This window comes from Neophocaena asiaeorientalis, unplaced genomic scaffold (assembly GCF_003031525.2).
Source record: "Neophocaena asiaeorientalis asiaeorientalis breed wild unplaced genomic scaffold, Neophocaena_asiaeorientalis_V1.1 scaffold192, whole genome shotgun sequence".
NCBI lineage: Eukaryota > Metazoa > Chordata > Mammalia > Artiodactyla > Phocoenidae > Neophocaena > Neophocaena asiaeorientalis.
This window is the reverse complement of record NW_020185326.1, coordinates 3,816,887-3,829,830: the sequence shown is the minus strand read 5'-3', so window position 1 is coordinate 3,829,830 and position 12,944 is coordinate 3,816,887. Positions and strand designations below refer to the sequence as shown.

Below are 12,944 nucleotides of genomic sequence, written 5' to 3'. Positions count from 1 at the left end.
TTTTTTTTGTGTGGTACGCGGGCCTCTCACTGTTGTGGCCTCTCGCGTTGCGGAGCGCAGACTCAGCGGCCATGGCTCACGGGCCCAGCCGCTTCGCGGCATGTGGTATCTTCCTGGACCGGGGCACGAACCCCTGTCCCCTGCATTGGCAGGCGGACTCTCAACCCCTGCGCCACCAGGGAAGCCCAAATTACCACATTTTAATTAAAAACTCTTAAGGCTTGACATTCCCATTTTGTCACAGGCCACACTGGTTCTCCATCCGCACTAACGCCTGAAAACCAGCAGCAGCCCGTTGGAGACAGGACACCTGACCCTGACTGCCGAGGGTCAGCTCACCAGCTCTGCCCTGAACCCAGGCTTCATGGCTGCCTTGTTGGGGTTTTGCCAGAAGAGGTTTTTAGCTGAGAGGCTGGAGTTGGTGATTTCATATAACTCAAACTTTGCCACCTTGAGTTACTGAGCTCAGCCCACCCTTACCTGACTGTCCTGTGTTTCCCGTACGCTCACCTGCCCTACCTGCCTCATCTCAAATCCCAAGCCCCTTATAAAGCCACTTGGCTTCCAGCCACCAGCAGTCTTGCTCCAGGCTAGGGAACCATGGTGAAGTGGCTTCCCCCAACCCTTGGCAGGGAGAGGAGACGAACCTGCCTGGGGGAGGGGTCCTTACCGCCTTGCTAGACCACCATGCAGCTGGGGAATGGGGAGTTCTAACTTGGTCTTCTTCCCAGCCTCTCCTTGGTTGGGGGGCGGTGACTGTTTGCTGCTCCCACTATACCCCCCTGGTTCCTGCCTCACTGGGCTTCTTTAGTGCACCCTCCTGGTCTCCTGGCCTAAACTTCAATACCCCAAATCCATGTTCTCATTGACACCAGGGTGAACTCCCTAAAGTACACACCTGCCCACATCTCCCCCATCCTGATACCCAAAGGGACACAGTTTGTTGCCTCTGGTTTAAGGCCAGACTTCTCACCTAAGAGCCAGCCCCCTCCCTCTCTCTGCCTCCCCAGGCTTTATCCCCCTGCTTCCATCCTCGAACCCTGGCCAAGCACAGGTTGTCAGGCCCTGGCAGTGCTGTGTCCTTTCTCACCTCAATGCCTCCTTCCATCCCTGTTCTCTGAAACTGTTCATTCTTCAAGGCTCAACTTCTTGAAGCCTTCCATCTCTGCCCTCACCCTGGAGATTTTAAGGTACAGTAGACTATATCTTTTTTTTAGTACACAAGTATTCCATATTCATTATGGAAAAAACTACAAGTACAGTTGAGCAAAACAATAATCACCTTTAATATTAACACCCAGAGAAATCACATCTAGGGATGTTGATGATAGCTACCATTTATGGGCTCATACTATGGGCCTGGCCCTATGCCAAGCACCTCCATGCATTTTATAACTTTTAAGTAGTTATTATTGGCCCCATTTTACAGAGGAGGAAGCTGAGGCTCAGTGAGGTTATATGAGTTGCTCAATATAATACAGCTAATAAGTGGAGAGCTGGGATTTGACTCGAGTTTGGTTATAAGAACTGAACCATTAAATCCTAAGTTATGGGGCGCATAAGAATCTTCTTTGTTCTGATGGACCAGAGAGTCATCATTTATATACTAGGTTCTGACATTAAGGAAATAACCTTCTGTTATTAGTCAGGATAGGTAAGTGATAGGTATGGTAAGAAATTTACCCTGAAATCTTAGTGTCTTAGTTGTTTTGTGTTCATACCACAGGTCCCACACTGGTCGGTAGGATCCCTCCATTCACCCTAGCCCCTTGAGCTCAGAAAGTGATGAGACTATCTGACCACTAATGAGCCCTGGGTCACAGGAGCTGCTCCCCGATCCTGGGTCTGGAGATGACATTTGCTGCCCTTTATCAGGATTTCTGCCTAGCTCTCTGAACTGCTCTGTTTCCAACTGTTGGGGTTTTTGGTTTGTTTGCTTTTTCCTAGTTGGTAAAGGTGGTGAAGACATTGGCTTTGGAAAAGTTACACAGAAGCTGAAGTTTCCTAGAAAGGAAACCATACCCATCTTTTTTTTCATAGGTATACAGGACCAGTGTACCTCTGGGATTGGATTTATACAATTTTTACTGAGCACAGCCCCCTCCCTCCCTCCCTCCCTCCCTTCCTCCCTTTAACGCGTCTTTACTGAGCACCTCCTCTGTGCTGGCCTGGGATGCAGGGATCACAGGGATATGGTCTCTGTGCTCAAAGAGCTTCAGCCAAGAGTATCAGAGTCTTGCTGTAAACTGAACAAAATTTAATTACCCTAACATACAACTTTTTTAGGGCCTGGACGGCCCAGTGATCGCCCAGGTGCACAACAGGCAGGTCTAGGTTTTCTTCTGGGTTTATTCAGCTTTTGTGGAGATACTGTTTTCTCCAGTGATACTCACTGCCATCTTTTCTGCTCTCCTGCTAAGTAAATCCTTTGGGTCTCATTTCCCCTGCAGTCTAGAGAAGCAAGAGTTGGCCCCATAAACACACCTCCAACCCTGTCTTCTCCCTCTGAGGATGCAGAGCTTTCCGGTGAACCTGTACCTGAGGGGCCCCAGGAAACCACCACCATGAGCGCCGTCCCGCACAGCAGCCCCAAGCAAGGCAAGTCCCCGATGCACCTTCATACGCAGTGGGTTTTGTTGAGTGACGACTGGGTGATGTATGTGATAGAGAGCATCTCACTTGAGCTTCCCCTCAACCCCCTGAGGAAGGGACTATAATCACCCTCATTTCCCAAACAAGATGGGGAAATCGAGTCACAGAGAGGTTATGTCACCCAGCCGAGGCTCCACAGCTCCTAAATGGCAAAGCCGGTGTTTAATTTTGGATGCCAGAACTTTTAACCCCCAGACTCCACCCCTCCAGAAGGGCCTGGGGTGTGAAAAGCTTGTGATAATTGTGGCTGCTTATTAAATACCTACTGTGTGCCAAGTGTTTACATACTTCCCCTCCAATCCTGACAACATGTCTACTAGTCGCTAGTATTAGCTAGTATTTTACAGATGGAAAAACGGATGCTTGGAAAGGTGTGTGATGTGCCCACAGTCACACAGCTAGTGAGTGGTGGGACTGAGCCAGCGCCCAGGCCTGACTCCAGAATCCCTACTCTTTCCGGCCTTGGCCACAAACTCGCCGACTCTCTGAGGATCAGGCCATCTAAACTCCTGTTGGCACATGTGGGAATCTAACTGATGGCCAAAGAGGGGCAGACACCCAGGAGGTCATTGGCAGGCCCTGGGGGCAGTGCTGGCCTCCTGACTACCCATCCAGGGCTCTCACCCCTGCCCAGCCATAGAGAGGAGCCCTGGCAGAAGCCCAGGATCTGACAGCATCCCCCAGGCAGCAGCATGGCCGGAAATCGGCCTGCATTTTCTGCCCTTTATCAGAGGGGTAACCATTCAAACTGAAGTTACAGCCAACACCAGAGCACTGAGATTTAGGTACAAGGTCAAAAACAACCCAGACTGCCCACATTCACATGTACAGCCCTGGAATTAGTGACACAGAAAATTTAATGACCCAGAGACATGATCATGGTGTACTCCACAAGAAAAGCAGCTTTCAAAACTATATGTGTGCTGTGACCGTAAATTTGAATATATGTTATTTATATCTATTTATATATAACATGGCACTGTGTGTGTGTGTGTGTGTGTGTGTGTGTGTGTTAGAATAATATACAACAAAAAGTTGTGAGTGGTTATCTCTGGGTGGCAGGATTGTAGGTGGGTTTTATTTTCTTTTGTACTTCGGTATTTTATGTCTTCTAAAATCCTATGTATCATTATTCCTTTTACTTCTGCCCTCAGTAAATGAATATTATCTTAACAACTAAACTTGGGAAGTCTGTCTGTGAGAGAAGGTATATAGTACTGAATAGAAAACAATTGTATCATAATTTAATAAAGTTACAATACCAGCAAGGAGTCAGGCTGTAGCCATGGAAAGACCGCTGGATGAGACCCTTTGGACGGAAACCCTGCTCAGACACCTCTTTGCTGTTGGGCGTGGGCAAGTTGCTCAGCGTTTCCAGGCTTTGGATTCCTCCGGCGTCCACTGCGAGCATTCACAGCCCCTGCCTCCCGGCTGGATGAGAGGACTGAATGCTGTGGCTGCGGGTGTGGAAGTGGTTTGTGAATTGCATATGCTGGTCTCCTGGGGGGAATTAGGATCTCAGAGAGAGGGGCTTAGGAGCGGGCAGAGGCTGCAGGGCCAGGAGGCGAGGGCCTCCCCTAGACTGAGGGGTGAGTGCATAGGAGGCAGGACCCAGACTAAGCACAGCTCGCCTGTTCCCCGGCATGTGCCAGATTACTTCTGTGGCAGACGGAAGGCCAAGCAGAAACAGCAGAGCTGGCTAGAGATCCTCATTCTTGTTGAGCAGACAGCTCAGTGAGGAGGAAGGGGCTGAACCCCGAGCCCTGTCCCTGGCTAGGGAAAGCCTCCCAAGAGTTTTATCCCAAGGGTCCCTGACACCATCTTCGGTCCTCCAAGGGGTGGGGACTCAGAGGCCTGGGGTCCCTCTGCCTGCTAGCACAGCACCCCCTGGTGGTCAGATCAGGGAGGACGAGAGAGCCGTGAGAGACTGACCACTGCTGGGCATTCAGTCTTTTAAGTGCATGTGGGCGCAGGGTCCCTTGAATAGTTCATCACCTCCCCCACGACAGTGTCCTTACCATGGGATGTGCATGAGCACAGTGTGTGTGGAAAGGGCTGGCTTCAGGGCCCTCGCAGCCTCTTATGTGGGACCTTGTTCCTTCTCTGCAAAACGGGGTTAATAATCACAAGGTGCTAGTGTGCAGATCAGAGCAGGACACACACCGTGGGGTGATAGTGGGGATACTGAAAACGTAGGATTCCTGCCTTGGTTCTGCCCCCCTGCTGCGAGGTGGTATGGAGGTGCTTGTGGGTAGGACAGATGGGCCAGCCGGAGACTTCCAGGAGGCAGTGCGTGGGATGTGCTTAGCCTGCAGCCCAGCCTGTAACAGGCAGGCATTCATGTTAGTATAATGTCTTTTTCTTTGCTTTAGGACTCCATTTGTTTTTTTAAATTGCAAAAGAAATATGTGCTTGTGGTAACAGTTCAATCAATGCCGAGTTGTATGAATCAAAAAAATAGTTTCCTTTGATGTCCTCTGGAAGAAACCAATACTGTTAAGTACTGTGGTTTAGCCTAGTATGTGTGGTTTATCTGCACACACATATATACATAATTATCTATATATTTTATATGTTATATATAATAATTAATATATTAATTATATAATGATAATATATATAATGATGATAAAACGTGTATTCTCATATATAGTTTTTCTTCCTTTTACAAATGTAGAACCACACTGACAATGAACATTTATCCCTTGTTAACTATATGTCAGGCACTGTCCTCAGTGCCTTTCTTGCATTAGTTTAATTAATCCTTGTAACACATAATCCTCAAAATGACCCTAGGAGATAGGAAGGCAAGGAACCTGAGCCACAGGGTAAATGCCTCGCCACAGGTCACATTCCTAGTAAGTGGCAAAGCAGTGTTCTCACCCTATAGTTGGTGCCAGAGCCTGTGATCGAAACCACCATGTAATACTGCCTTTCGTTGTCCGATTTTCTGCAACATTTTTTCCCTCTTAATCCTGTATTATGGACATCTTTTCAAGTCATAGGTGAAGAGAGACCACATTCTTTTTCATTTGCAAAATGCAGTTATTAAGTGCAAAATGCCTGCTTCCTGTAGGGTCTGGTGAGATCCTGAATGACACACTGGAGACAGTTGATACTGTGGATGGTTCCCCCATTACTGACACTGGCTCGGGGGATGGGGCCTTCCTTCATGTCACTGAAGAGGTAAGTGAATGGTAAATTTCGTCTGAGTCAGTAGTACATTTGCTTACTTATTTCAGACTTGATGGTGACTTGTCTTGGGCACCATAGAGAGTCACAAGGGTTTTAGTTGAATATCAGGGAGACTGCCTCCCTCCTGCTGGTACAGAGAAGGCGGGAGTCCCAGGGCCCCAGAGTCTCCCCAGGGATGCACCAGGACAGGGGAGGAGAGGCAGGTTTGAGGACCTGCCGGGAGATGCATGCTGAGTTCTCAATCCCTATTGTTGTGAAGATGCACAGCCTCTTCTGCCCTTTGAGCCCCTTCAAGAGAGAATGAGATTAATTGCAGGTGTGTTTGCTCTATTGTTTGGTAATTGGCTTTTACATTTGCAAAGCCAGTTGTTTAAATGCTGGACACAGGGAGGGTGCCAAATTAAAGCAAATTATGTTTCTCACCCGTGGCCTCTGCTAAAAACCTTGTGTCAGCTCATTCTTTCCCCTATCCTGGGGTGAAAACTCAAGACACTTCTCTCCTCTCCCAGTTACTATCTGGTAACAGCCTATTTTCACAGGTATTTCCAAAATCCCTGCAGCATAATATCAAAAATTCAATAAAAATACAAATATAACCAGGAGCCAGGCAGGGAAGGAAGCATGGTTAGGGATATTTCCTCTCTGTTTTCTTACTTCTTTCCCCTCCCTCTCATCACTCCCCCCCACCACCGAAAGTCTGGCCCACCTGGAGAAAACGACGCCGTTTTTTGGTTTTTTTTGTTTTATTTTTTGCAGTACGCGGGCCTCTCACTGTTGTGGCCTCTCCCATTGCGGAGCACGGGCTCCGGACGCTCAGACTCAGTGGCCATGGCTCACGGGCCCAGCCGCTCCGCAGCACGTGGGATCGTCCCGGACCGGGGCACAAACCCATGTCCCCTGCATTGGCAGGCGGACTCTCAACCACTGCACCACCAGGGAAGCCCCACGACACAGTTTTATGTGGCTGGTCAGACAGTGATCTGGGCCTTTTGTGGGGAAGATATCTGGCTGCTGGGACATTCTCTCACGGGGACTTTTGTGATTCCTTAGAGGTCCTCCTGCAGGGAATCTAGGACCCAAGTCCATTTTTGGCCTTTTAACTTCCACCTGGGCTTCCACCCCGTGCTGGTCACACTGATCCTCTAGGGGGCCCTTTGGGTGGGAGTCCATCTCCAGATGGTTTTAGCTGGCTCCCTTTGGAAGGGTCATATCAGTCATTCACCAGGAAAACAACTGCAAAGCAGATATCTCTGTCTCTCTCTCTCTTGACTCAGTCTGGATGGCTCCCTGCTTTTGCCTTTGGTATTTCCCTAGAGGGAATCAAACACCAGTCCCTTTGCCTCACAAAGTCCAAACACTACATACCCAGCTCACCAAATGGTTTGTGGTGGGGGCCAGGGGGGAGCCACAGCACGCAGAAAATTGTCTCCAAAGGAATTCTTACAAAAGTCTCTAAGCACTCAACCCCTAAATGAGTTCTTTACCTTTTCTTACATAGCCGAAGGCAGGTGGTGGGCGAATGCTGATAGAACTGATTCCATTTCATTCTCTTTGCCTGTCCCATGTAAGTCGTCTGGCTCCTTTTTTTAGAACACGGAGGTTACCTGAGGCTTATGGAATTGTACTTTGGGGCTTTAGCTGACATTGAGTCAGAAAAAAAATCTCATTTTAAAATCCTATGACATCATCTTTTCTCTGTTTTGAGGGGACAATAATTCTGTAAGGATTTGATGTTATATGGGAAAATGGTTCTATAGGCCAGTAAGTTTGGGGAATGATCCACTCTGTATTCTTCTTACAGAGAAGGCTCTGAGAAGTCCTTCAGCAAAGAAATATGTCTAACTCTGATCAGCCTAGTGTTTTTAGTATCCAAAAGAACTACATTTTTGGGGGGTTCCCTGGTGGCCTAGTGTTTGGGATTCCAAGCTTTCACTGCCGGGGCCAGGGTTCAATCCCTGGTCGATCCCGCAAGCCATGAGGTGTGGCTGAAAAAAAAAAAAAAACCCAAAGAACTACTTTTGGCAGCAAAACGAAGCAAAACCCCACCCAAATTTTTTTAAAAAACAAACCTTTGTGAAACAGATAAAACATAGTCGGTTTGGTGACATCAACAGCCAAAGCTGCTCTCTGTTGCATTTCCTGCATCTGCTGTGTAACCTTCAGAGAATCTGCCTGTGAATTTCCCACGGAAACTGAGTCACAGGGAAAGAGGGGGGTGTCCAGTCTGGAGAAGGCTGAGGAGGGCGGGGTTGCCACCTGCGTACCTCTGAAGCACCGTCATGGACGAAGACACTTGCCCTGTTCTTATGGCTCCTGGATGCGCACGTAGGGGAGGTCACAGGGAGGAAGACAGGTCTAGATTGAAGTGTCTAGCGCTATAGCAGGAGGCATAACTATATGTGTCTCGGGAGGCACTGATCTCCCAGTCACTGGTGTGGCAAACAGATGCTTGGAATCACATGGGAGGCACATGTGCCTTGCAGTCTCTCCTGCCACAGGGATTCTGGGACTGTTGTGGAGCTGGGGTAACATCACAGATAACAAAGTGCCTTGAGGAAAGAAGCTACAGAAATGCAAGCGGCCGGAGGACACAGGCAGTCAGTCTTCTCCAGCCACAGCCACCTTGATCGGGGGCATGGGCAAGTGACGTGGTCCCTAGTGATGCCTTTGTTCCCAGGGTCCACATATGGAAGAAGGTTTGGCAGCAACAGCAGCAGCTGGGGAGGCCGAGGTGTCCATCAGCACTGCCAGGGAAGCAGAGGCCGGCAGTGTGCCCACCGAGGGACTGACCCTCTCCATGTCCACCGAGCACCCTGGGAAAGGGATCACTCTGGTAATTAGCTCAGAGTACATGCTCTGCTTCACTTGCTTCTGGAGTTTGGTTGCATCTCAGGTGGGAGCAGTCACTGGCCTTCCTCACCTCTTTGCAAAGGACAGAGTGACATCCTTGTGGGGCCGAGTCCCAGTAGACACTGATTTAGAGGCCGAGGCCTCTGTTGACTCATTCAGCAGGTGTTTGTGGAGTGCTGTGCTGGGCTCCAGGTGAAAAGGATAGACCCAGCTCCTGGGAACAGAGAGGGAAGAGGGACAATAGAAGCACAGGGGAGCATCAAAAGGGGCCCAGAGCCCAGACTCGGGGGGCCAGGAAGCCTTCCTGGGGAAAGGAGGCTGAAGGCGAGACCAGAGGGATGCTTAGAAGTGATGGGGTGAGACGTGTGTTCGGGAGGTGAGCCAGAAGGAGCAAAGGCCTAGAGGCATCAACAGGAGCACACACAGACCTAAACAAGCGCAGCATGGCTGTGGGGCCCGGTGTGAGCAATGGGAAGGGGAAATGTGGCTAGAGAAGCCTCTGAGACCATGGACGCCGTGAGACGGAGCCTGAGTGTCCAGCAAAAATGGGAAGTCACTGAAGGGTGTTTTTTTTTTTCCAGATTTTATACATGCTCTTTAATTTCAGCTTTCAGTAAAGCATGAGTGACCTCAAACTCAATTATTTGATCTTAGCTCATTTTCCTTTAAATAATATATAACTTTTATTTATTTTTGCTCTCATTTTTACTTATTTATTAAAAATATTTTTTGCTCTCATTTTTACTTATTTATTTAAAAAATTTTTTATTAGAGTATAGTTGCTTTACAATGTTGTGTTAGTTTCTGCTGTATATACAGAAGTCAGAGTGAATTAAGTCAGAAAGAGAAAAGCAAATATCGTATATCAACGCAATATGTGGAATGAAGGGTATTAAAGCAGGAAGTGATGTAGTCACAGTAGGATCTTAGAAAGATTGGGGGAAGCAAGCCTTGGGGGGAGGGGGGTGGGTTTGGAGGCTGTGTCTAGGTCTGGGTCAGGGGTGGTGTTTTCTTGCTCTGGGAGTGGCCAACGATGTCACCTCCTGCCAAGAGTCCCAGTGAGTAAAGGCCTGGAAAGCATCTATTGGATCTGTCACCACAATGATCAGTAACCTCGGGGAGGGCAGTTTTAGCTTCCCCTGGCCACAGCGCAGCGGATCAGTGATGGGACCCCTTTGTGACGTCTTCCTGTTCAGGGTCCAGATAACGAAGAAGGTTCAGCAGCGACAGCAACAGGGGAGGCCGAGGTGCCCGTCAGCAGTGCTGGGGAAGCAGAGGCCAGCAGTGTGCCCAGCGGGGGACTGACCCTCTCCATGCCCACTCAGGACCCTGGGGAAGGGGTCACTTTGGTAAGGAGTATAACGTGCTGGAAAGTTGAGGTCACAGTTGGGAGCGGATCCTGGCCTTCTCAGGGGGCCGGTCTCCATTCTGTTCAGCAAATCCAGAAGAACCTGAATGGGGAGGGGACACCTCTCTGACCAAATACTCCCTCAGAGGTGGAGTCTGCCGGTGCCTGGTGAGTGTATTGTGGGCCCTGGAGGCGTGGGCATAGTGCAGGCTGATGCAGGGCTCAGGAGCTGGGGTGGAGGAGTGCTGGGTGTGAGCGGAGGAGGTGATGGCGGGCACCACCATGCCCGTTTCTGGGTGCAAGCACAGGTTGTCAGAGCTCAGTGGAGGGTCCAGGTGCAGGCAGGCCCTGGCGGGGTCCAAGGGCATGGCCAGGCCTTCTCAGCCCTCTCCTCAGGCCTCACGGAGACACTGCTCCCAACTCCTGAAGACAGGATGCAAGAATCCTAGGACACTCAGACTCAACAGATTCAAACCTAGACTCCTGTCTCCACTCCTTTTGTGTTCCCATCTCAGATGATGGAACCATCATCCCCCAGCTGCCTAATCCAGAATTCTCTTCCCTCTTCCTTACTTCCACGTTCTGTCACATGTCAAGTCTTGTTGATTTTTCTACCCCAGCACATCACAGATCTGCCTCCTTCTACCCTTCTCCAACGCCAGCCCCCTGTACCGAGACACCGCATCCCCAGCCCGGGCACTGGTTAAGGCCCTTCCTGGCCTCCTCCATCCTCTCTGCCCCCGGGTCCTCCTGGTGGGGGCAGCCCTCTGTGGACCATTGTCCTCGCTGCAGACCCCGCTCCCGCACCTGGCCTCCAAGGCTTGCAGGGTCTGGCCTCGCCAGCCTCTAGGGCCACATCTTGGGCCACTGTCCCTGCTCTTGGCGCTCCAGCCTCACTGGCCTTCTTTCAGTTTCTTGAGCATACCTATTTCCTTCTTGCCTTAGAATCTTCCCACACCCTCCCCTCTCTGCCTGGAACCTTTTCCTCCTCCTTCTTCCCTCCTTTAATTCCTGCTTATCCTTTAGAGTTCAGCTCAAACACCGCTTCATCAGGGAGGTGCCTCCCAGGCTGTGAAGTCTCCCTGTTAGACACATTCACGGTACCCCAAACGTCTCCTCGGAAGGCCTCATCACAACTGGCTCCCTTCCAGGCTGGAGGCTCTGTGAGGCCAGGGATCACATACGTCTTGCTCATTGATCTGTCTTCATCCCAGCTGATGTTGGGGACTCAGTAGATGTTTGCTGAGTGAGTGAAACGAGGGGGTTGTCAGGCCATCACATGTCGACACTGGCCTTTGAGATCATTCCACACATTCACTCCCAGCCCTTCACCTCTGGTCTAATGTCCAGACAAGGAAACCTTACAGTGGGGAAGGTATGCCCTGGCCAGGTGACGGAGCTCCCAAGGCCACTTGGCAGTTACATGGATTATTGTAATTAACAAATCATCACCACCACCTTCTCCTGCTTCTTCTTCCTCTTCTCTTTCTTCTCCTTCATCTCTCTTCCCTCCCTCCTTCCCTTTCCTTCTTCTTTAAAGGCAAATCCCTTGTCACAGGGTGAGAAAACTAGGGTTCAGGTCCCAGTTTCACCAAGTCTTTACTCAACAGAAATTAGAACTTAACTAGCAGAGCTGTCTGGAGATAGAAGGGCTTCCTGCGGAGGTAGGGAGTGCCAGTTCCTGAGGATGCGCAGGTTTGGGCCAAAGCACGCGGCAGAGGTGTGCTGGAGGGTACTCCGGGGCAGGGAGGGGATGACCTGAGAGGTGTGTGATGGCCTCAGCAGGTTCCTCCCCATAATCACACACCCACCAACCAGGGGTGTGGATGAAGTGTCACGATCCCTTATGCCAATTTCATTTCAGGGTCCAATCAGTGAAGAAAGCTTAACAATAGCTACAGCAAAAGTGCCCCTCAGCACTTTTGAGGAAGAGGAGGCCAGCGGGTTCCCCACTGATGGCCTGGTTCCCCTCACACCCACAGCGGCCCCCAAGCAAGTAGTCACTTCTGTAAGTGTCTCCTAGCATCCTCTCTGGCTCACAGTGGGAAGAGAGGTCAGGGTCACGAGACAGGAGCAGTTGCCGGCCTTCCCAGAGCCAAATGCACAGGCAGCTTCGTTAGAGCATTTATCTGGGTCGGCACCAACCAGAGGGAGGCAGGATGTAACTGAAGGAGCATAGCAGAGGGGGTCAGGGGAGCAGGCTTTGTCCTGACTCTCTACCCCCATCTTTGTCCAAGGAGAACTTTCTCGGAATGTGGTCCAAAGTTAGACAGCATTGCTGGGGTGAGAGGCAGTAAGCACCATCACTGGGGAGGGGGTTTAGAGGAGATGCATGTTTCAGAAGGGGATTATGAGTCTGTGCTTCTGTGAGTGTGTTGGGTGTAATGACAGTTGTAGGTAGGGAAGTGCTTTGAAATTGGGCTAGTGCCACTGAAAGGAAAGTCAATGAAACTCCCCAGCAGCAGTGTGCACATTGCATCATGGGTGAGGTGACTTGATTCATCGTGTTGGTTTGGCTTCTCAGGGTCCTGGTGATGAAGACTTAGCAGCAGCCACAACAGAGCAGCCCCTTCCCATGGCTGGGGCAGAAGAGTTGGGTGGCGCTCTCCCTGAGGGGCCACCGCTTCCCATACCCACAGTAGCTCCTGAAAGAGGAGTCCCTCCGGTAAGTGAAGATTTCATTTTGCGTAGAGGCATGAAGATTTGACTTGGCTGGTCTTACAGAGGAGAAAACGAAAGACCAGAGGCATGGGAGGGGCCTGCTTCTGGCTTTCCTAGAGGGAGGTTTTCATTTTGGTTCGCAAAATGCGGAATTTGGGGTTTTGAGGGTCCTCCAACCTAGGAACGCACAAGGAAGCTGCAGTTTGTGGAGAAGAAGAAGCAAGAGGTAAAAACCTAG

At 50.2% G+C, this 12,944-nt stretch overlaps 1 protein-coding gene across 1 annotated transcript in view; it reads left to right on the top strand.

The window, feature by feature from the left end:
* The window catches only part of COL15A1 (collagen type XV alpha 1 chain), a 153,518-nt gene that overhangs the window by 93,339 nt on the left and 47,235 nt on the right, over positions 1–12,944 (top strand). Inside the window, exons 6-11 of the mRNA XM_024734426.1 lie at positions 2,451–2,598; positions 5,729–5,838; positions 8,525–8,680; positions 9,894–10,046; positions 11,910–12,053; positions 12,570–12,710. Of these exons, the coding sequence (XP_024590194.1) occupies positions 2,451–2,598; positions 5,729–5,838; positions 8,525–8,680; positions 9,894–10,046; positions 11,910–12,053; positions 12,570–12,710 (852 nt within the window). The remainder of the gene's footprint in view (positions 1–2,450; positions 2,599–5,728; positions 5,839–8,524; positions 8,681–9,893; positions 10,047–11,909; positions 12,054–12,569; positions 12,711–12,944) is intronic.